Source organism: Artemia sp. Qi Xiang Cuo, chromosome 3 (genome assembly GCF_049724085.1).
Source record: "Artemia sp. Qi Xiang Cuo chromosome 3, ASM4972408v1, whole genome shotgun sequence".
In the NCBI taxonomy this organism is placed as follows: domain Eukaryota; kingdom Metazoa; phylum Arthropoda; class Branchiopoda; order Anostraca; family Artemiidae; genus Artemia; species Artemia sp. Qi Xiang Cuo.
The window spans coordinates 4,716,011-4,741,594 of NC_142796.1; the positions used below are offsets into that span (position 1 = coordinate 4,716,011).

At 35.1% G+C, this 25,584-nt stretch overlaps 2 protein-coding genes across 9 annotated transcripts in view; one reads left to right on the forward strand and one right to left on the reverse strand.

Moving 5' to 3' along the window:
* LOC148953679 (uncharacterized) overlaps positions 1-2,997 on the forward strand; it is a 111,667-nt gene extending 108,670 nt beyond the window's left edge. For all 8 annotated transcript variants that reach the window (XM_089086771.1, XM_089086773.1, XM_089086772.1 and 5 more), the window contains one exon: positions 1,692-2,997. In XM_089086771.1, coding sequence (XP_088942897.1) covers positions 1,692-2,222 — 531 coding nt within the window. In that variant the 3' untranslated portion in view covers positions 2,223-2,997. The remainder of the gene's footprint in view (positions 1-1,691) is intronic.
* Positions 2,998-7,295: 4,298 nt separating this feature from the next.
* RpL5 (ribosomal protein L5) overlaps positions 7,296-25,584 on the reverse strand; it is a 42,006-nt gene continuing 23,717 nt past the window's right edge. The window contains exons 3-6 of the mRNA XM_089108418.1: positions 21,552-21,754; positions 19,607-19,763; positions 11,280-11,374; positions 7,296-7,467 (exon numbers count right to left, since the gene is read on the reverse strand). Of these exons, the coding sequence (XP_088964544.1) occupies positions 7,350-7,467; positions 11,280-11,374; positions 19,607-19,763; positions 21,552-21,754 (573 nt within the window). The 3' untranslated portion in view covers positions 7,296-7,349. The remainder of the gene's footprint in view (positions 7,468-11,279; positions 11,375-19,606; positions 19,764-21,551; positions 21,755-25,584) is intronic.

Genomic DNA, 25,584 nt, shown 5'->3' on the forward strand with positions numbered 1-25,584 from the left:
CAAAACACCGAACCGCCTAAGGCCAACAAAGTTACGCACGTTCCTCTTCCATCTTAATCTTTTCAAACCCCCCCCCCCCTCTTAACACCTTCCCAGGAGCTTCCCATTTCCCTTAAATCTTTCCTTACCAGATCCTCCCACCTCAACCGAGGACGACTCGCTTTCCGTTTAGCCCTAGACGGTTGGCTGAAAAGGACAGTCTCTGGTAGTCTGTCATCCTTCATCCACAGAACGTGCCCTAGCCACCATTTTCTATAGAAAGGACATTTCACTATATACATGCGATTTGCCGCTCTCATATTCATGGTAATGAAGATTGAGCAATGAGCTACCCTTTACGCTTGTCAATAGTAACCAAAACTGTTAACTCCATAAATGTGTAAACATTATACGTATGTGTTAAGTATTTTTATGCTAATTCTGGCAACATCCCATTTAATGAATTTGAAGCTACATTTCGAAACTTAGTAACATAATTTGTTTATTCAAAAACAGAGGGAGAGAAGCGTCGCCAAAAATATAGGGTTGCTTAAGAAAATTAGACCATTAGCTTAGGCTCGGCATGTCTGAGAGCCCTACAATAGTTATTTCAGCCCCCTATCTACGAAACACATCCATTTCGTGTTGCTGGTTTGTTGTCTTTTTTTTATCATTTTCCCCAGATTTCGTCATATTTGAATCAGTGGTTTAGTATTTTTCAAGAAGGCACATTCAAATTGCAAACTACAGTTTTAGTACATCTTATACTGGCAATAGAAGGGATGAATTAAAAAAAAAGTCTCTCTTCAGCTATTTGTCTCTATTAACATCAATTTTGCCCCGATCAAATTAATAACAAATCAAACTTAAATTACCGGAGAGCTTGATTTAGAATTTTCCAAACTCCGAAGACAAATTACCACCGTTATAAGTAATACCTGCACACTACCTAATGAGAAAAAAAGTCAGTGAGCCTTCCTGCAGAAGGGGGGGGCTGAAGGCTCATACTATTAATTCGTTGGTCAAGATTTTCCAGCTATACGTGATATGTATTTCTGATAAATCTGGAATGGAGGGGGGGGGGGTACCCCTTACCTTGTTGAAATAATATATCTAGACTAAGATTTAAGAAAAAATGCTGGGAGGGGGGTTCCCATTTAAATATCGGATAGTTTTCAATGTAAAATGAATTATTGGGTTTGCATACCATCTAGAAAGGGGGGGGGGGTGTAAGGAGAATCCTCTCAAGATAAAACTTGTTTAAAGGACCTTGTTCCTTAAAAAATTAGAGTGACCTGAAATGCCTTTTTTTACATTGCAGGCCCCGCTTCAGAAACTTTTTAGGTGCTTAATTTTTAAGAGGGCAGCGTATCAAACCAACAATTGCAGAAAATATAAATCTCTCGATGTAACGAAAATTTTTTTATTCTTGTGCCCTTTGAATTGGCGAATAGACCGTGACTAAAAAAAACACCCGTTCTCATCACTGTGTGCACTGTGGCAAGAGCCGTGGCCCGAATTATGGCAAATCGTCATAAGATATGAAACTGTAAGGCAGCCAATCAGTTTCAGGTGATGAAGAGCCTTGTAAAAATCTATCAATTCTCAAGAGTGACGTAAAGACAAATTTATACCTTAAAAATGTTAAAAATAAAATCATACGATAACTTGAGAAATCATTCCCTCACTAACTCGAACATTTTTACTTTTAGGAATCCACTAAAGATGTTACAATCGCAAAGAAAGCGACTAATCCTCCTATGGGTTTCATATACATCGGATTAGCCGTTGCAGCCATAGGAATTATCATCAGCTTCGTTGGTTTGGGTGACAGAAGCTTCCGAACTGAAGAATTACGACTAATCGGTCCTCTCATGACTGCTCTTGGTTTTGCCATTATCTTCGTCAGATCAGTGCTCTGTTGTGTCGTGCACTGGTCGGATTCTAAGTTTGAGCAAGCGAACGTCATTCCAGAAGTGATTGTTCATCAGCATCTGCAACCTCAAGAGCCCAGGTTTAAGCCGAGGCTTAGAAAAATCAGCAGCGAAGATGAACTGGAACATTTCTCGATCCCTATGTCGAATGAGAGTTTGATGTATCATGGCCTTGTACGAAGTGACGGTGAACCTTTAAGCCTTGATTACGAAGCAGTTGCGAAACGAAGGGAATTGATCCTCGATCCTAATGGTATCAATAACAGAAATAGTATAATGGTACCAAATGGGATACCTTCACCACCCTGAACTATATGCCACAGGTGATGAATGTGATTAATACCTATATACCAAGGGTGGTCAAATGCACTTAATATGATAAGTTCAGATATTTGAGAGCCAAAAAACGTTATTAACTTGAAATTTTCTCATTTGCCTTTTATATCATAAAGAAAAAGGAGCTCCACTAATTAATTCTCCGTGCAACACATTGAACACTGAAGTGCCACAGGTGGCCCGTGAGCCGTCGTTTGGCTATCCCTGCTATATACCATATTGCTGAACAAAATATGACTTTTAATTTATTACATAAAGTAATTGTTTATTATTCGCTTGTGCGGAAACGTGTTATTCATTGCCAATCTTTAATTATGTCGAAAATTTTATTTATAATCAGAGGGGCTTCGTCTTCGCTTAATACGGAACTTGCCTAATTACTGTGTGATATTGTTATATAGTGTGCTGTTATTAAATAGTTGTGAATATGGTGAATTTCGTGTGGTATAATTTGTGATTAACCCCTTGTTTTTTTTATCACTGAGAAGTGATCTACCCAAGAGTGCACAAATAAAAAATTTAGTTACCTGGTCCAGGCTTTGACGGACAACAGTAACAGTATTGGACAAGTAACTATTTTTGATGATCAGTTTGAATTTTTAAATGACTTCTATGTCGTATGGTTATAGGTCAAGCTTTTTAGATACATAGTCTAAAAGGTTCAAGATGTTCAAACAAAAATTTTATATGTATCCTTTTTATAGTTTTAAATATTGCTTTTACTAAACATTAAAAGAGTACTCGATAATTACTACTTTTTGGTGTCCCTCGAAAAACATAGTGGGTACATTGTATCGATAAGATACGATAAGAAGTTATATGAACAGTTAGGTCCTACGGAGGGGTATTTGCCCCTCCCTAAGTCTACAAATTTAAGCTTTTACTGTTTTCCTTTAATTTGCTGTTTTTAAATGAACTCCAGCTTATGTTCCCGTTCATGCCTAAAATTGATTGTGGTTTAGCCTTTAAGCTTATTTCTTGAAAATGACCTGTATTTGCAAATCTTCCGCGAATATATATATATATATATATATATATATATATATATGTATATATATATACTCTTGCCCTGAGGGCTGTAAGGGGGTTTTCATCCTCAAAGACCTAATTTCCAGAACTTTCAACTAAGTTGAACCGAATGGGTATCTCAATATTTTGATTGGATGTGTTTGAGGAAATGGTGGGCGTGAGAGGGGAGTTAGTTTTTCAGAGTCAGGGTGGTTGGTTACAAGGCACCAAAGTCGTTTTTCTTTATTTTTTATTGCAAGACATTCCTTAGTGAAATCTTATGTCTCAAAGCCGTTTAAGAATAAAACAGCTGATCGCAAATGATACCTAGCGTTTTTCCAGGAGATCTGATCATTGGAAGTCAGCTCTGTTTCGATCAGTGGCTTAAATTTGGGGGAGGGGGGAATGCTACCTAGATTTCTTGGCTTCTCCCCTCCAAGATTCTGAAATGTGGGAACGTGTTATTCATTGCCAATCTTTACAGACTGGCTTGTCAAGTTTACCGACTTATGTGGATGATCTTGCTATTGCAATAACTTCATCAAAAAACACACCCGTAATTACCTTCTGATTATGATCTACCTTCGTAGTAATTACCTTCTGAAGAATTAGTCTTGCATGAGCCAGAGGCGTCACTGGGCAAAATTTTTGGCGGGGAGGAGGGGGGCAATGAAATTTACTAGTCGTTAGATGTCAGACTTGTTACTTGCTAAAATGCTTGGGAGGAGGCGGCAATGTATTTTGGCAACTGGCTAGCCATTTTTACCGTCTGATTCTGATTGAAAAATGGTTTTTTGGTGTATTCATGAAAATGTTGAAAAAAACACAAGTTGGTCCCCCCTAGATTTTAGAAAATACATTCCCCCCCCTCCCTAAAAAATACATAATGCTCTTAAACGAGAGCTGATTGCCGAAGAACAGGGTAAAGAATTCTGAAATCATTTTTAAGGATTTCGAGTCAAAATGTTATGTTTTTGGATCGGTAAAATATCAATGGAAGTTGTAGACCTTTTACGTTTCAAGCGATTATTAAATTTATGATGCGAAAGAAACAGAGTTCTGACCAATCAATAAGACCTGTCTTTTATTTGCGCTAATAGGTCACATTCCCTTGGTAGTACATGGCTTAGTATTTTCCACGTAACTGAAATTATATTGGCGTGAAAATAGCCCCTTTTGTCAGTTATATTATGGCTAAGTTGTCTAGTGCATGTCAAAATCAAATCACGAATCTAAACTTCTGGGGAAAAAAGAATCGTTTTTACAGACCTCCAAATATTGATTTATTGTTACTGTGAATTTTTATATTGGATTTAGGCAATGGTGTGATCATGCAATATTTTTAAATAGTTTTTCGATGATATTCTATTGATCTAACTTTCTACTTCACCAAGTTTTTGTTTTAATTGATTTTTCTTTTCTAAATTCCTTTAGCATGCAATTTTAAAAGAGATATTCCATTTGATGCGACGGGGGTTTTCCAGTTTTGTCATAAAGAGTTTAGGAACAGTTGAGACTGAGCCATTTCTGCGTTTAACCATGCTAAAATTTGTATACTTGTTTTCTCTTCTTCCAATTCTACATTTCCTTTGAATATTTTTACCCTTCTTAATTTTAATTAATTGATTTTCCTCCTTTTTTCGTTCTCTTATTTATTTTGGCCTATTGCTCCCCTTCTCTACATGTAATTTAAAAACAAATTTACTAGTAAAATTTCTCAATTCTTCTTTAAAATATCATTTCAAAACATTCTGTGATCTTTCTAATAGGGTCTATTCAATAACACAGCACTAAAATATGGCCCACTTCCATTTTGCTGAATGGCATGTGTGATAAATAAAAGTTCAAATAGGGATAAAATCCTTTTAATAGACAGTGATGTAATAGAAATTCACAAAAATAGCAGATATTTCGGTCACATATACAGTGACCGTCATCAGTATATGTGATGACGGTCACTGTATATGTGACCGAAATATCTGGTATTTTTGTGAATTTCTATTACATCACTGTCTATTAAAAGGATTTTATCCCTATTTGAACTTTTATTTATCGTCATGGAAAGGCAGTGTGGTCTCCGAAATTATCTACGGCATGTGTGATTGGCGTGGTTGAGCATCACCCAAAACCGTTAATAAAATAAATATATGTCTAAGTAAGAGATACGTTTAATATAGGATGAGTTTATTCTGCAGTCTTGCCGTCCGTCTCCTCCACTCATTAATGCAACAGGTCCCTTTGTATTCCCCCAAAAAACCGGAAAATCTTTGAAGCCTTTCTCTTTTGCTTCATTAGACCGCCATAAACGTTTACAATATAAGTTGAAGGAATTGAAGACATGAACAGATGTTAGAAGAATTTCCCCTCAAAAGCACTGCGAATTACCAATAACAATTGAAGCAATGCTCTGTGCTCTAACTTTACTCTTTAGGCTGCCTCTACTCTTTAGGGACACTAGACGTTGAGTCTCCTCGTCCAGCATCCATAAATTCACCAATAGAGGTTTTCCATGAGACACGGTCATATGCAACGCAGCGTTGACAACATGTACAACCGTATCGCTTTCTTACAATTTAGAAATCCTGCTACAGTACTTTAGATTTGAATATTTGGCAGGTATATTTCAGTACGGTTTGATTGAATTCGCCCATTGCTTTTTGAAAATTTTCGAAAATCCTCCATTCACCTATTTGGAATGTAAGCCAAGGAAATGGGAATTCCTTCGAATACTATCGCCACACAAAAGGAAATATTTGCAAACTTCATACGAAAAAATATTAGTTTCAGAATGGGGAAGAAAATATACCAAAAAAGATTGTTTTCTGTTCAGTTTGTTCTAGTATTTTCGAATATGAAATGGAAACTGATGCAGAATTCTTACAATTGTAACGCAAAGAACCTTTGGTGGTACAATTCTGGTCGAAAAACCGGTATAACATGTCTCAAAGCGTTGACAACGCTGGTGCAACAGCTTCGACATGGTAGACCAAGCCACTGTACCAGAGCCAGCCAAAAAGGCAGAAGCCTCCAAGCGACTCTACGTCATTTTATAGCGGCATTGAGACGTATCGATCGTCTTCATGCGCTAGACAGTGACACAGACAAACGAGCGGTTGTCTTAAAATTTTTAAGACCGAGTAATGTTGTTTACAGCGCTCATGAATCTCTTGGTTACTCCTTCCTGCCGTTGGACGCGTAGATTACGACAGAGACAATAGTGATCAAGACAACGCAGTTTTTTTTTTGTCTTTTGTCAAGAGATTTGTCTTTATATGTCTACCATGTGCATCGAAAGCAAGAGACTAACCGGTAAATGGTAAGCAATCTGTCAAGAGGGTTAACTAACCATATAGTTTATTTATCATTTGGGCCAATAGCCTGACACACTAATTAGACACTCATTTTATCAATCACCTCAAGTAAATTAATTTATTTACTTGTGATTCACACTAAAAAAAAGAGCAAAGAAACGTCAAACTCTAGATGGCGTTGTACTTTTCCACTCATTTGTCGCACATACTTTTTGGACAGGAACGAATCTCCAGCATTTGAATTGGGGGGGGGGGAGGGATCCATATCTAGATAGTCAAAGGGCACGGAATTTATATTTTTTATCTCTACATTATTGAGGATGGGGGGGCAACTGCCCCTCCCTTGCCACCCCAAAACGACGCCCCTGTTTTTGGACCATACTCAAATAGCATGAGAAGCTGGTAAGAGTCGTATCTTCAACAATCTAATATGAGAAGGTAAAAAAAAACTCTCATCATGCGACTTCATTAAATACATAGCAAATTATAAACAGAATTCGTGTTTTCATATTTTTGGCCCCTCTCACCCTTAGCTGTTGAACCTATATTTCTTGCAGTTGATGCTATATTTCTTTCTAGGTGTTCAGTAAGTTCATCTTTACATAAAAAACTTATCCCAACAGCCTGTAAAACCTACTCAAACCCTTCTTAAAAAGATACCAGTATAAAATCTGCGATAGAGCCCTATATATAAACGAAAAAGATTTTGACAAAAAGAGAATAAAAAAAATGAGGCAGCCACTTTTATTTTTCAGAAAAGAAAAATAAAAAATCAAGAGGTTTATTCAGCCTCCCCTTGGATCTGTTCCAAGACCTCTTTTTTCTTTGTAGCCACCTTTTCCTTCCTCTGCTCGAGTGTAAGCTTCTTGGGGTTGAACCTCTTCTTAACCAGTTTACTCCTATAAAAGAACACAAAAATTTAGAAACAAGAATTTTCGCTTCTAAATGCATAAAAATTAACACGAATTTTAAGAAATCTATGACAAACTAGTGGCGAAAAGAGAACCTCAAAAAGCACAGTTATAGAGCACAACAAAACATTAAATACAAATAATAGATACTTTAAAATCAATCTCCGTGATAACAAACACCCAGAATCAAAACCCATTTCCTGTCAAAACAAATTTTGAGGAACAGCACTTTGAAGTCACAAGATCGTATTGAAAAATATAGCAAATGGCGTGTTAAGGATGAACACGGCAAACGGTAATTGTATCACAAAACAAAAACCCCAATTGCTCAATGCTTGCTTTTTGCAGGGAGTGTTTTTATTTTAGATGATGGTATAAATGTCCATAACAATAATCCATTCAGCCCTATCCCAATTCCATTTCAGCAGAATTTTGATGTCAAACCTCAATTTTATTTTACACAAAAAAGGGCCACAAATGAAAATTGCTTCTACTCAAAGTTAAATATCATATTATGGTTGTTAAATTGATTACATTGTACTATTATATAAAATGAATAAATAAATAGCTCCATTACTTATTACATTTGTTATTGTAAATGTTATTTGTATGTCAATTATATTACTTATTTACAATACACTAAAAAACTCTGGAATTAAAATTACACACTAAGTAATGTACAAATGACAAGTGTCGGTCAATCAAATTAACAGGTGGCAAGCTTAGCTTGTGAAGGCCACCCGATCGGGAAAACTACTGTACCAGGCTTCAGTAATGTATTTGACACACAGTCGGGGAAAACATCGGTTAGTTTCAGACATTTCATCGTCAGGTCTTCTATGTTTAAGTATCGGTAGGCACATTAACCCGAGACGATTTTCATAAACATACTAGGCTCCTAAAATAGTTATGAACGCTTGATTTCGGATACCCTCGAGCTCTCACTTTGGGTCGAGGTTAACCTAGGGCGCCACAACGGACAGTCGTATTCCACATTTGGCCCAATGTGAGAGAAAATATACACCTCAGACACTAGGGAGGAATCGCGAATTGAAGCAATACGGCAAACGATTGTGACAACAAGACACACTTTTGAACTATGGCCGTGACATAGAAATGTCATTTCAGGCCGTTTTCAAACAAACGCAAAGGTTTTTAGCCTTGTTGCGAACAGTAAGGCCGATATCTTTAACAGGTGGCAGTTAACACCCTAAAATGGATTTCCAAATCCTTGTTTTCAGGCGACCCACATCCAACACCGAGTCCGACGCGGGTTGTGCAGTTATCGTTTTGAGTGTCGTGTTCAACACGGCGAATGTCTTCTCAGAACCCGTGTTCAACCATGCTATTCTGGCGCATTACAATTTTGAAGAATACCTATCCAACACGCTTAGAACCCATAAGAAGAAAACGATTTAAAGTTTTGCTGGGTTGAACACGGATAACCCGACAACAATTTTTGTTGAACCTGCTCAAAACATGCTTCAAACCTAGTGCCTGGAAACACAACCCTAGAGTATCCGAATTAGCAAGCTGCTATTTCAACTTTACATGCCTCCGGGGTACCCCGATTTTAGACCCCCAAGAGCAGTGGCCTAGACACCAAAAGCCCGAGTGAGAACCTCCTAAATATTCTTACCAACAAGTCTGAGCAAGGTTACGAGTAATTCACATCGGACGCTGGCAGGAATTATAGCGACAAATCCCTTTAACGCCCATTCACAATAAATTTTACACTCCCATTACGACACTTATTAAGGCTTACTATTTACTTCTGCAAGCCTTAGTTTGATGATATTTTCCCACGGGTACTTTGCATTTTTGTCTTTATTCAGAGTTTTTTTGTCAATAAGGAGAATCAAATAAACATGTTCCTAGTCTTTAATATATAGCATTACCAGCAAGCTCATGGCCCGTAAAAGCAACAAAAGTTATCTCAAATTCTTGCCAATTCTCCCATTAAAATTAGCCAGTAAAATATGTAATTCAACATGTTTATAAGAACTTGGAACTTGATTGTCACAGAATGGCCAAGCTAATGTCTTTATCTAAGATTCAGGACCAAATGTTATTTTAGTGCTAGAAACATCTCTAATGATCCGTTCCTAGTTCTTTTATTATACTGATATAATCAAACAGTTCATCATAACGAACTGTAAGTAAGGAGCGACCCGGCTCAATGGTAACCGAAACTGTAAAAAAACGGAATTTGATACGAATAGATACAAAAAGAATCGAATTTTTATGCTGAAATCAGATATAAGTTTCATCAAGTTTAGTCTTACCCATCAAAAGTTACGAACCTGAGAAAATGTGCCTTATTTTAGGAAAAAAAAACGGAAACATCCTTTAGAAGTCATAGAATCTTAATGAAAATCACACCAACAGATTCAGCGTATCAGAGAACCTTCCTGTAGACGTTTCATGCTCATTTATGCGAAAATGTGAAATTGTGTTTTTGCCAGAAGGGATATCACGGATACGTGTTTATTAGCTTGTTTTTTATGTGTGATCGTATCGACCCAGTGGTCTAGAATATCGCCAGAGGGCTCACTCAAACGGAAATTAAAAGTTCTAGTACCCTTTTCAAGTGACCAAAAAAAAAAATAGAAGGCAACTTGGCCCCTCCCACGTTCATTTTTTCCAAAGTTTTCCGATCAAAATTTTGACATAAACCGAAAAATCTAATAACTATGTCTTTGAGGATGACTTAATCCCCCACAGTCCCCGGGGAAAGGGTTGAAAGTTATGAACTTTGCCCATTGTTTACATATAATCGGGAAGTATACAGACGTTTTCCGGGCTTTTTTTTTCTGGTGGGAGTCGGAGGGGGGGGGGGAGTCGGGGGGAGGACATTACGTGGGGATCTTCCCATGGAAGAATTTTTCATGAGGGAAGGGAATTTTCCATGAAAGGGGCGCCGGAATTCACAGCATTATTAAAAAAATGATCAGAAATAAAAAAAAAGTTTTTCAACTGAAAGTAAGGAGCAACATTAAAACTCAAAACGAACAGAAATTATTACTTATATGAAGGGGTTTGCCCCTCGTCAATGCCTCGCTCTTTACGCTAAAGTTTATTTTAATACTTTCATAAGAACTATTTATTATAATTAAACGGCTTTTGTGATTCACGGGTAAATCTTAAATAATTGGAACAGAGTTCGAACTTTAGCGTAAAGAGCGAGGTATTAACGAGAGGGCAAACCCCTCATATAAGCAATAATTTCTATTCGTTTTAAGTTTTAATGTTGCTCCTTTTTTTCAGTTGAAAAAACTTGTGTTTTTATTTAATGGCAGAAACAGTGTTTCCACTGGAGCCCACTTTCCACTATATGATGTACATCTCGGAGCGCCACATGTATTATTTCTTAGACCACGCCCCCTTTCCATTTATAAATAGCGCCACGTCTGCCACACAGTTCCACCATACTTGGCACACATCACCTGGTGAACATGATTTCTTGATCATGAAAAGTTAGCGACCCTTCGTTTCCACTATACCCAATTTTTTCGTGAATTCCCCAAAAGGTAATCGTGTTCCCAGAAATATCCAGGAAAATTGCCGTAAGCGAGTATTAACACTTTGTACTTTGTGTTAGCATCCCTGCATTTACGAAATTTCATAAATTTCTGGATACCCCAAAAACATTTGTATAATGGAACGCTGAGTAAAAAGGTGATTTAGAATACATAATTCTTAAAACTCTTCGGAGAGATAAAGTGAGAGAGGGGAGGGGAGAGAAGATGTAAAAAGGAAGTGAGAGTGGAGAGAAAGCGGGAGAGAGAGAAAAGACATACCTGTCTTTCACAATAGGTTTATGCTCAGGATCAGCTCGTATAGCAGCATGGGCTTTCTTGTACATCTCTTCAACAGCATCAGCATTTACACCAGCCTTGAAAATTAAACAATCTTGTTATCAATCGATAGCTGAGATTGAGGTAGATCTAATCTATTCCACAAATTAACGACGCTTCGTGACTATAAAGGTTTTTTTCGCGCCGGCTGTGCGGTAGCTGCAATCGAACCCCGAGCCCCGTATTGGCAAACAGAGATCAGTCTACTGTGCCATCAGAGGCGATTGAGTTTCACACACTACCAAACTACGTTTTTCAAATTTCTCTAGCATTTTTTTTTTAACGAAGCAAACTTGATCTATGAAAAGTGCAATTTTTGCGGTGAGCCAACAACTATAGCTTGAACCGAAGGGATAAGATACTAGTATCATTGGAGACTAATTAACAGACTTAGGAAGTCTAAGTAACATCATAAAATTTTTGTTCAGTGAAAAGATAGGTCATGAACTAATGTCTCCAATGATATTAGTATCTTATCCTTTCTGTACAAGCTACAGCTGTTGGCTTTGGTCGCTCTTTTCAGAAACCTAAACACACTATCCTATCAAATGGGCTACCAGAAATCATGCAGGAACTTTCACAGAAATTGAGCTTTTTTATAGATTTAATTAAATTAACCAACAAACACCATTGAACGGCTACCCTTTGAGGTACCCCCCCCCCCCCCCTAAGGGGATTGATGAAAACAGACTAGTGTGATAACACAGAAAAAGCCGATCCCCAGACGATATGTTGCAGTTGGTACCACAAACCATACATCAAAAATATTTAATCATATACATTATTATAATTACCCCCAAGGTATCTCCCCAATTTATCAAGGCTAAAATCAACGTTTCTCAGGTAAAATTCATATTTTCTTCCTGTCATTTCAAACCGTAGCCACTTCAAGACAAAAAAAAAAGAAAAGAAAAGAAAAGGCTAAGTTACCTAGGTCGTTTTTGTCAAAAGTTCCAGATAGGACACATATAAAGATCATTTTTACATTTGCATCCTTCAAGAAGGTGTTGAAGCCAAAAGCTGTTCACCAGAAAGCTAGTTGCAGTAAGCCGCTTGGAAGATGTGGCTCAAATTCATAAGTTAACACAACTTACATTCGTTGTTTAGACAACCAATAATCTCTCAGGGTGTGCCGTGCGACTCAACCCCATTAAACCCAAATTGAACTCCTAATTCAACCAAACCCCGTTTAAATCACCCCATTCAACCTAACCTGTTGCAGGGGTTTGATTGACTGAGGGATTGAGTTGAATTACAAGGGGGCCCTAGATCATAAATTGAAGGTCAACATGACCTTTAATGAATGAATTGTCATTATGTTTGACAATCAAAATGTTAACATTTCTCCAGGACCAATCCAAGTTAAAAATTACAATCAATCTGAACAAAATAAAAAACAACAAAAAAAAAAACCAAATGTTCATGACATGGCATTTTTTGATCATTTTGACACCAAGGTCATAATATCCCAAAAATCAATAAAAACATCAAAAAAAGCTATGTAGGAACATCAAATAAACCCTAATGAAATCACATGTTATTATTTTGACACCCAAAATCCCAAGATTGAAGGCAAAAAATGACTGCCGAAATTTTTATTTTAAGAATAATTAAATTTATTATTAAATCGGACCCCCTCCCCCTCAAAGCAGAAAATTACAATTAATCTAGCCAAAATGGGAAAAAAAAATTTATACAAAAAAAATACATAAAACAATGACTGTCCGGTTTTGGCAAATGCACAGTACAAGTTTTGGATAATTTTGACGTTCACACATTCAAATCCAAAATCCAGTCTGACAGAAAGAAACTAGAGACAATTGCATAGAAACGTCCATACAACATACAACCGTAATAAAGCTGATTCTTGTTATTTCGATAGCCAAAATTCGCTACAAAATTCAAAGATGAAAAATTCATGACTCAAAATTTTTAATATTTCTCCAGAACCCACCCAAATCAGCAAATTACAGCTAATCTGGCCAGAATGGAAAAACTTTAAATTAAAGTACATATTTTTTCTGTCTTGGCTCTATTTTTTAATCAAAAAACGGTGCGATTTTTAGACAATTATAACGTTATCTAAAAAAAAAACACTGGACAAGGCTACATAGGAATCAAATGCTAAAGGCTGTGCCCTGATGAAGCTAAGTGCTGTTATTTCCAAAGCAAAAAATTCGTTGAAAAAAAACAGGGTTATCGGTATTTTTAATATTCCTCCAGAACTCACACAAATTAATAAATAACGATCTGAGAAGAATCGAAAAAAAAAAATTGTAAGTGTATAAAATCATGAATGTTCAGTATTGGTAAATACACAGCGCAAGTTTTAGACAGAAAGAAATCAGAGACGGATGCACACAAGCGTCGACACAACTAAAGCGATGCTGATTTTTGTTATTTTGATAGCCAAAAATTCGCCGCAAAATTTAAAGACGAAAAGCTAATGGCTATCAAAATTTTTAATATTTCTCCAGAACCCACCCAAATCAGCAAATTACAGCTAATCTGGCCAGAATGGAGAAACTTTAAATTTAAGAACATAGCTATCATGTCTTGGTACATTTTTGTTAAAAATGCGGTGTTATTTTTAGACAATTTCAACATTATCTTAAAAAAAAAAAAAAAAAAAAAAAAAAAAAAAAAAAAAAAAAAAACTGGACAAGGCTACACAGAAATCAAATGCTAAATTATGTGCTCTAATGAAGCTTTATGCTGTGATTTGCCAAAGTAAAAATTCGTCAAAAAAATTGGGGTTAGCAAAATCTTTAAAATTTCGCCAGAACTCGTACAAATTAACAAATTACGATCTGACCAGAATGGGAAATAAATTTGAGAGTTCATAAAATCATGAATGTTCGGCTTCGGTAAATACTCAATGCAAGATTAGGTAGGTAATCTTGACGTTCAAATACTCGAATCCGGAAATTTATCTAAGACAAAAAGAAACTGGACAGGGTTGCATAGAAACATCAACTCAACCCTGATGAAGTTGATTGTTGTTAGACAGTCAAATTTCGTCGCAAAATTCAAAGACGAAAAAATAATGCCTATCAAAATTCAGATTGGGTGGGTTCCTTAGAACCTACCTTAATCAGCAAAGTACAGCTAATCTGGCCAGAAGGAGGAAAGTATACGTAAAAGTATAAATATTAGGAATTGACGAAATCAAATGCTAGATGAAGCTAAATACTGTTATTTCCAAAGTAAAAAAGTCGTCGAAAAAACCAGGGTTATCGAAATCTTTAATATTTCTCCAGAACTCGCACAAATTAATAAATTACGATCTGACCAGAATCGGAAAAAAAAACTTGCAAGTATATAAAATCACGAATGTTCGGTTTCGGAGACGGAATCGGACAGGGATGCATGGAAACGTCGAAACAACTATAACGAAGCTGATTTTTGTTATTTTGATAGCCAAAATTCGCCACAAAATTCGAAGACGAAAAGCTAATGGCTATCAAAATCTTTTAATATTTCTCCAGAACCCACCCAAATCAGCAAATTACAGCTAATCTGGCCAGAATGGAGAAACTTTAAATTTAAGAACATAGCTATCATGTCTTGGTACATTTTTGTTAAAAATGCGGTGTTATTTTTAGAAAATTTAAACATTATCTTAAAAAAAAAAAAAAAAAAAAACTGGACAAGGCTACACAGAAATCAAATGCTAAATGATGTGCTCTAATGAAGCTTTATGCTGTGATTTGCCAAAGTAAAAATTCGTCGAAAAAATTGGGGCTAGCAAAATCTTTAAAATTTCTCCAGAACTCGTACAAATTAACAAATTACGATCTGACCAGAATGGGAAATAAATTTGAGAGTTCATAAAATTATGAATGTTCGGCTTCGGTAAATACTCAATGCAAGATTAGGAAGGTAATCTTGACGTTCAAATACTCGAATCCGGAAATTTATCTAAGACAAAAAGAAACTGGACAGGGTTGCATAGAAATATCAACTCAACCCTGATGAAGTTGATTGTTGTTAGACAGCCAAATTTCGTCGCAAAATTCAAAGACGAAAAAATAATGGCTATCAAAATTCAGATCGGGTGGGTTCCTCAGAACCTACCTTAATCAGCAAAGTACAGCTAATCTGGCCAGAAGGAGGAAAACATACGTAAAAGTATAAATATTACGAATTGACGAAATCAAATGCTAGATGAAGCTAAATACTGTTATTTCCAAAGTAAAAAAGTCGTCGAAAAAACCAGGGTTATCGAAATCTTTAATATTTCTCCAGAACTCGCACAAATAAATAAATTACGATCTGACCAGAATCGGAAAAAAAACTTGCAAGTATATAAAATCACGAATGTTCGGTTTCGGAGACGGAATCGGACAGGGATGCATGGAAACGTCGAAACAACTATAACGAAGCTGATTTTTGTTATTTTGATAGCCAAAATTCGTCACAAAATTCGAAGACGAAAAGCTAATGGCTATCAAAATTTTTTAATATTTCTCCAGAACCCACCCAAATCAGCAAATTACAGCTAATCTGGCCAGAATGGTGAAACTTTAAATTTAAGAACATAGCTATCATGTCTTGGTACATTTTTGTTAAAAATGCGGTGTTATTTTTAGTCAATTCCAACATTATCTATAAAAAAAAAAAAAAAAAAAAAAAAAAAAAAAAAAAAAAATTGGACAAGGCTACACAGAAATCAAATGCTAAATGATGTGCTCTAATGAAGCTTTATGCTGTGATTTGCCAAAGCAAAAATTCGTCGAAAAAATTGGGGTTAGCAAAATCTTTAAAATTTCTCCAGAACTCACAGAATGGAGAAACTTTAAAATAAAGTACATAGCTATCATATATCGCTTGTTTTGCTTTTTTTTTTAAAGCAGAGCAATTCTTAGACAATTTCAACATTATCTTAGTTAAATGTTTAATATTTCTCCAGAACTCACCCAAATTAACAAATTACGATCTGACGAGAATGGGAAAAAAACTTGAAAGCACGTAAAATTATGAATGTTCGGTTTTGATAAACACACAGTGCAAGTTTTAGATAATTTTGACGTTCGATTACCCAAGTCCAAAAATCTATCTAAGACAAAAAGAAATCGGACAAGGCTGCATAGAAACATCAACACAACCCTGATGAAGTTGGTTGTTGTTATTTCGACAGCTAAATTTCGCCACAAAATTCGAAGACGAAAATTCGATTTGGGTGGGTTCCCCATAACCCACCCAAATCAGCAAATAACAGCTAATCTGGCCAAAAGGGGGGAAATATACGTTAAAGTATAAATATTACGAATTGACTCGGTTTTCGTAAATAGACAGCCTGAGTTTTAGGTAATTTTGATTTTTACATCATTAAACCCCAAAAAACCATTGCAAATAAAAAGAACACTAGACAATGCTAGATTGACACATCCCTGACACAGATAAAACCCTAATGAAATTTAATGTTGTTATTTTGACAGCCCAAATTCGTCAAAAAAAAAAATCATGGCTCTCAAATTTGTCCATAATCTACCCAAAGCACCAAATTCCAGTTAATCTAGCCAGAATTTAGAAAATAAAAATAAACGACTTGGCTTGGTTTTTGTAAGTGCAGTCTAATTTTTTGATAATTTTGACAATTACGTCTTCGAACCCTGAAACTGTATTGAAGACTGAAGAATATTAAACAAGGATAGAAAGGTGATTGAAACATGATAACAAAAATATAAAATAAACAAAAGTAAATCAAAAACTAATAATACGTAAATAAATAAAACCTCAAAAAATAAACAAAACGAAGTATATATCAAGATTTAGATCGGAAGTCATAATCACATAATACCATTATTGAATAATTTGACATATACGTCAGTGAAACCCAAATATCTATTTAAGGTGAAAGAAAAACCTTGGAAAAAGCTATTTAGAAACATTGACTCGGCCCTTACGAAATATATGTTGGTATTTTGACAGTCAAAATTCATCCCAAAAATGCAAGGGCAAAAAAATTTTTAGAATTTTTTCGGGGGGTTTAAAAATCTTTAAAACGCATCAAAAATGTGCTTATATTCATTTGTGTTATGTTTTTACGAGTCGAAAAAATATTTCGGGGGGGGGGGGGGGTTCAACCCCCCCCATGAATACGGCCTGGTTTTCAGCATTGCGTTCCAAAAACGTATTGATGACTGAAAGAATACTGAACAAGGTTATACAGAAACATGGATTTAACACGAAGGAAATTAATTAATGTTATTGCGACATCCAAATCCCGTTCCTCAAAATTTCGACGTTTCTCCAGGCCTCGCCCAAAATAGAAAATTACCATAATGGGAAAAACATACATACAAGCGAGTTAAAATCATGACTTAGTTAGCAAATATTTATCATGTTACCATGGCTATAATATTTATCATAAAATGTTATCATGCTTTGCTATCAAATATCATTATCAAATAATCAGGACAAAGAAAGTAAAGAGCTCTACAGAGAACAAACACATTTCGAGAAAATTGGCTCAACTCCAAGTCTAAGTAATGTGAAACTTTGTTATTTTGACAACCAAAAATCGCCTTAAAAATTGAAGGCAAAAAAACCTGGTTGTCAAAATGTTAATATTTCTCCAGAACCCACCCAAATTAAAAAATTACATCTGATCTGGCCAGAATGGAGAAAATGTACATTATAGTACTTAAATATCACGACTTGACTTGGTTTTGGTAAATACACAGAGCAATTTTCATATAATTTTGACATCTGCGTCATTGAGTCCCAAAAATGTGTTGAAGACAGCAATATTGAACAAGGCTTAAATACCGACACTGCCTTTCCATAACAAACACAACTTAGAAACAATAGGGAAATTTTCGCAAGACAGTGGAATTCAATTCAGTGAATATTTCAGCCCAGTGTCCAAGGGTCGTCTTCAGCACAACACCAACAAATGTATATATATATATATATATATATATATATATATATATATATATATATATATATATATATATATATATATATATATATATATATATAAACTTACATTAAACTGCGAACTTTAAAACTAAAAATGTTTTTTAAAAAACTTTTAAAGCAGCCCCAGCATGCCGTGAATAAACCCAGCCTTGAACTTCTTTGAAGTAAGGATGCTAGGGCTTTTTAAAATTTTTTGAAATGACAGCAAAATACCGGTCCTCCAACTTTCTATATTCCTCCAGGGCTCACCCAAAATAGCAAATTACAACTAATTTGATTTAAATTATAAATGTACATCGCATAATTAATTATTTAATTACATTAAATAATTACTTAATGTAAATCGCATAATATTACAATGTTTATTGTAATTCGCATAATATTGACTGCATAATAATTACATTAAATAATTAATGTAGATCGCATACAATTACTGCTCGTTTTATCAAAGGATCAAGACAACTTGTTCAAATCAAAGAGCTCTTCAGAGCGTGAACATATAAGAAAATCTGACTTGAAACCAACTCTGAGTACTTTGAAACTCATTTATTTAGACAACCAGAAATCACCTTAAAGAATGAAGGCAAAAAAACTGTGTCAAAATGTTAATGTTTCTCCAGAACCCACCCAAATTAACAAATTACAGTCAATCTGGTCAGAATGGAGAAACAAATGGCATAGCAAATTGGAAACCGACAAAATGATGGGTAAACTATATCCAAATATACATATACCAAGATAAGAAAAACAACATTGAAAAATTATCATAAAAACAGCTTATCGATTTAAATGGTACTAACGTTATACGGTATATAGAACGTTAGCTTAGGCTTTAGGTTACGTAACGTTGAGTTAGGCGAGTTAACGTTCGCTCTCCCCGAAAGTTCAGAATTTCATAATTTTCAATAACTCCAATACTTTTTTTTAGAGTCCGTTTACTTTCCGCTTTTTTATTTTTCGATTCAACAGATTCTCCATCAATTCTGGTAACTTAAAATTTTTTTTATTTTTCACACCCTAAGGAACGTCGCACAAAGTACTCAAAACTAATTTCCATTCCGTAACAGCATTTTTCTTTTGACCTTCTTTTCTGATGCCTTCCGGCCACCAATTTTGGTAATTTTCAACTCATTTTTTTTAACCCTTGAAAAGCTTCCCATAAAATACTCAAAACTTAGCTTTCATTCCTGAAATATTTGAAACATAGCTAGAGGATTAAACATCCAGGCACCGAAAATTTAAATTAAATAATATAGGAGAAAATATTTAAGACAGAAACTAGTTAAATAAAACTAGTGGATCTCATATGAATTTAACAAAATAGAATGAGAGCATGATACCTTGATATATTGGGAGAATTGCTTTTTGAAAGCATCTTCGTCTTCATCTGCTAAATTCTTCATGTATTCAGCAACATGCAACCCGAAAATGTGTTTGCGGTGAACTTCAGAATCAAAATGCTTTTCTTCAGCATCATAACCGGGAAAACGTTTGGTGCTAAATTAAAAAGATTAGAATAGAGAAGGGCCTAATATTGCTAAATAAAATAGAGCAGTCAAAGACGCAGAAGGGAAGAGTTCTGATAACGGTGAAGTAGAACGCTGCTATGTAGTATTTATTTTTTGATGTTTTTTTTTTTTTTTTTTTTTTTTTACCTTTCTCTTTAATCTGAAGTAAGGACTGAGAGTACTTGAGAACAGATACTATAGAACGGACTTTATAAATGTTCTATTAGACCCTGGAATAACAAAATGACGTTTCGTAAGGGCATTTCTTTGTCTCGGCGTCTCTGATTCACTCGGTCTCCCTTTCTCCCCTTCTACCTCTACCATTCCATTTCCCTCTAACTTGTCAGATGCTCAGATTTAATGCAATAATTTAAATATGACGAAAATTAGCTTTGAATTGACAAAGGGAAAAAACTTTTTTTTAGAAGGCTCATTTATGTCCAATAACAAAGTAGTCTCAAACACAAAAAAATATATAATATTTAAGAAAATAGGCGATTTGACAAACCCATTCCACAACAAAATTTATGGCAGATTTATTAGTTAATTGCATTATCGTGTTTTTCAATGAAACGGAATGGGGGATGGGATTTTCCAGAAAAGTTTTCAAATACTTTCTTACAAGTTTAAAATACGATCGTTATTAATACGCATGGGTAATTTTCAGCAGAGGGAGCTTTCAGCAGGAATCTTTCGTGAATTCTCTTTTTTTAACATAGCAGTAACGTTTGACAGGTATATAAATAATAATAATAACAAAAGCAATGACTACAGAATTAACAACAATGACAGTAAAGGGAAGCATAAAGACACAATTAGGCTCACAAAAAAAAACGAAAGAGGAAAACACGTGATGCCAGTTAGTGAAAGATAGAGAACTAAATATAATGCAACTTCAATATTTACCCCCCAAAACTCGACTACTGATCACTCGCAGTGAATATAATTTTGTTTTCCGGAAATATTCTCAAACAAAAAAGGGGATCCTTATTCCAATAATTGCTATCAAGCGTGTTATATAATTTATGACCATGAATAAATTAAAGAGACGCCAGAACAAGTCGACCTGAATCCAGGTACTCATGGTTCAAACTACTTCATGCGAAATGAGAATGAAGAGAAGACTTTATGATAAATACTTCAAAAAAGCGGAATAAATTCTTTATGTTCCAAGAGTAGTAAAAATAGGATCTGATTTTTGGAATTGATTAAGTGAAAATTCCCACAACCATATACATGTGAAACACCAGAAACCAGGAATACAAAAAAACAACAACAACTTCTTTATGCTTTTTTTGACTGTAGTGGGGGGGGGGGGCAAAAAAAAACAACAAAGAAATAAACGTGGGAGAAAAATAAACAAAAAATGACATCAAACGACTGAAGGGGTAGCTTCACTTTAAAGATGTAGTAGTCTTTGAGAATCAACACATTATAAACCAAAATTACCCCCCCTCCCCAACTGACATTTTTGTCCAACTAAAAAAAAAAACGTAATAAAAATGCAAATAAATAAATTTTTATACAATTTTTTAATTTTCTGTACCCCAGCCCCCCAAAAAAAATTCTGGATACCCTCGAGAATTCATTTTCAATGTGATTTTGCCACATCAACAAAACTTTTAGTTTCATTTACCAAACCACCCCCCCCCCACCCCCAAACAAAAATTCCAAACAACACTCAAACAACAATGCCAATCCAAACAAGATTTTTGTTTCATTTTAAAGATCCTAAATACCCAGTCTGTATGCGACTATACAGTTGACAGCTGCCTACCTGTGGGGAATGTCAATACCACCATCCACTGCTCCTTTCAGAGCTCCAAAGACCTTGGCACCAGTGGTAGTACGAGCCAAACCAACATCTAAATACGCTCTAAATGCACCAGGTCCATCCTCAACATCTTCAACTGAGTAATCACCACCGTCTACGTTGGTGTTTCCTTCATAGACACTATCCAATTTGAATTTTTTCAACAGCTAAAAAGATAATAACAGACGATAAAATCACAAATAGTAAAGAGGTAAGAATTACAAAAATCAAAGAGAAAAGAAGAAGAAATAGTATTTAAAAATCGAATTGCAATTAACTAAATTAGCAATTAGATTTTAAAATCTAACATTAGTAAACCAACTTTAAGAAATATTCAAAGTCCTCATGAATTTCGCTTACTCCCCAGTCAACCTAACCTCATCTAGCATTAGTAAATGAATTTTATGAAATATTCAACATTTAAAGTTCTCAGGAACTTTGCATAACTCCCCAATCATTAGGTTTTGCCACAATTTTTCTTACCACTAATATAAATAATTACTGTTGGAAAGCTAGCCCCCAATAAAGAAAAAACATATCCTATTTTATTATTAATAATAATAATTTATTTATAACCCACTTTTATACAAAACAAGCGGAGTAAAGTGCACTAAAAAAAAAAAAAAAAAAAAAAAAAAAAAAAAAAATCAAATACACAGAAACAAAGATAACTTGAACCTTAATCACTGACAAAAACACACAAATAATATTATGGTCTGGGCCGAGGGACACAAAGGCATGTCTTGTTAAATTATTACTAAGCAATTCAAATGATTGGATAATATCGGTAGCACCATACTTCTCAATAATACGTGTATTACAACATGAAGTAATAATTGGGATCATTTCTAAGTAACTTCTAGTTTTTGTTTTTTACGGCCAAAAATTATCCTAATGTTTTCTGCAGGACTCCCAATCATAAAAGACAAAAGATCATAACCCGTAATAATAATGTTAATAAACCACACATTTAACAAAGTATAACAAATTTAACTTGCACATTTTCCAATGAAAATAAAAAAATATGTTTCAAAATATCAGCGAGGAGGGAAAAAAAAATCTGCGAGTGGGCAATTGCCCCACCCCCTACCTGCTAAATCGACACCACGACAGGAAAGTAATCTCCCAGGATTTCAATTAAATATTTCTGCTTATTCTGACTCAATTTTTTTTTAAGTTGGTTAAATAATTACATCTCAGATACAATTACACTTCAGACACAAGTACTAATAAGCACAGCACAGACACAGCACAACTAATCACACTGCACAACGAAATATTATCATTATCAGGCACAGCACAACTAATTTGTACAGCAGCTAATATTGATTTTATAGTGCTATTTATAAATCGCAGAACCGCATTTTGGGCATTTGTAGAAACAAGTGTCAGACAAATGGTAATATTTCTCTGCCAAAAGCATTGATACTTTTAAGGGAAACACACCCACCAGTGTAATATCATTGTTTCTAGATGTCAGTGGTAATGCATTGTGAGTTGGGTAACACTATACTCAGTCAGGAATTAAAATTAAATTAGTTTAGTATTCATATTGTAGTTTTATTTAATTATTGTTTAATTACATTGAATTATTGGCCGAATTAGATTAATTCAAACATTCTTATTGTTATTTCATTTTATTTGTAATTACATTTAATTATTTGCCAAATTATTTGTTGAATTAAATTAGTTAAAATTTTTTTTCATTTAAAAGGGGGAGGATGCACCCCTAGACTCTAGTCCAAACCAGCAGTGCTGATCTCCGTCTTGTGACCCTTCTTCCAGGAAGCGCAAGGGGAGGGGGGCAACCATCCTGTGCTTTCCACGGTGGTCGGTGTTTACCCCCCTCTCCCCTCCCCCGTGGAAAATAAGGTTTTCCAAATTTGAGAATTTTTTCCGTAGGGGGGGGGGAGGAGTTTTAGTACTTGTGCATTATATAGAGTTTTAGTACTTGGGTCGGTAGTGAGTAAAATGTATTGTCCTTGTGTGTGTTAATAAATTACTATTACTATACCCCACTCACTTAAGTTCACAATGTGTCAAACTCGAGAACAAACCGGTTTCTTTGTTACTTTAGAAACAAATTTGGAATATATATTTGCACATTAGGGGGGAGGGTAAAGTATAGTTGGTCTGCATACAAAATGTGTTAGGTACAATTATTCTGCATATTATTGAGCAAGAATTGTTTTCAGACTTCAAACTGTCCTAATACTTTACCCCTTCCCCTTATGTGCAAATATATAGCCCAAATTTATATATTTAATTATATATTTGCCATCTATTCTGTCACTTGTCTTTGTCTTGTCTCACGCTAAGCTGAAAGAAACTAACGAAGAAACCGGTTTGTTCTCGAGTTTTACACAGCGTAAACTTGAGTGAGTGGCGTATAATACATAAGTACCAAAACTACTTCTCCCTACGGAAAAAAAACTCAAATAAAATTCTCAAATTTGGAAAGCCTTATTTTCCACAGGGGGGGGGGGTATTTCCCGCGGGGGCTAAACGCCTAGAACCACTTTCCAAATATCATTCCTGTTTAACTTCCATATATTTCTCAAGTTGTCCATTTAGAGTTGGGCTGACTCTGACTGAGTCACACCAATGATCCCCATTTAAACCAAATAACCAACTACACCAGGCCTTGAACACCTGCCCTTACAAGCACAGGATTGCAGTTTTATTGTGCCAACCACTCGGATAAAAGGCCTGGAACTTTTAAGAGGCAATCCTACTTTGGTCCTCCAATCATCCTTCTGAAAGTTGAAGTTGGGGTGGCTTGGTTTGCGGGGGAACAGGCCCACTTTGCCCCTCGCATCATGAGCACACCTAAATTTCTATTTAAAATTAGTGATGGGGGGAGGAGGTTGTTGGAAGGCATTGTCCTGCTTTGTTCCTCCAAAGTTATAGAAGCAATTTCAATAATGGGCATCAATAGAGCTGTGCAGAAGCAAAGAAAGCAGAAGCAAGCAGAAGCAGAAACGAAAAGCAAAGAAAGCATGCAAGATACATTTTTCAGCAAGACTACAGCTGTAAATGCATCAAAAGGACAAGATACTTATACCATTACTCATTAGTCACAGACCATAGTGGAAAAAGTGGGATAACATAGTGGCCATGCTACATGGTAGTTTTCATGGCCTGGTGAAAGTCGTTGGCAGATTTTAGATCCTGTCAAATTCGGCTATGGCAGCTTTAGAACTTATTCTATACCTGGTTACAGATCTATTAATTCTGCAGTTCTGTGAAAAGCTGCTTGTTTTCGTGTTTGTATCATCAACAGAAATTCACACATGATTTATTTTAATTTTAGAAAGTAGACATTTTGATTAGATTAAAAGGTTGGGGAAATTTGTCCAAGTGTGCTTTGTACATAATTTTCTTTTTAAACTGTGAGTAGTTTAAGGTTATGAGATTCTGAGTTGTTAATATTATTTGTGTTATCATTGTTACCATTATTATTATGAATACAAACATTAGGTGTTATTTTTAGTGATATCGTGATGAAATTCTGTGTATAATCAACGGTGTGTTTTTTTGCTATGTGTTATTGTATTGTTATTTGTTATGTCATTCTTATTGTTATGAAACATTGTTGCTGTTATATATGGTATTAAATAAATAAAAAACAAGTTTCTTAAACTGAAAGTAAGGAGCAACATTAAAACTTAAAACGCGAACAGAGATTATTCCGTATATAAAAGGGACTGTCCCCTCCTCAACGCCTCGCTCTTTACGCTAAAGTTTTTTATTGTTTTAAAAAATAAAGTTGTGAGACAGAGTCAAACTTTAGCATGAAGAGCGAGGCGTTGAGGAGGGGAAAGCCCCTTTCATATACGGAATAATTTCTGTTCGTTTTATGTTTTGATGTCGTTCCTTACTTTCAGATTAAAAAACTTGTTTTTTTATTTAATTTCTGATCGTTTTTTAGTTAATGCAGCTTTTATTTTGGCTCACCGTTATTGAATAAGTAAACAAAATTTGGAAAAAAATTTTA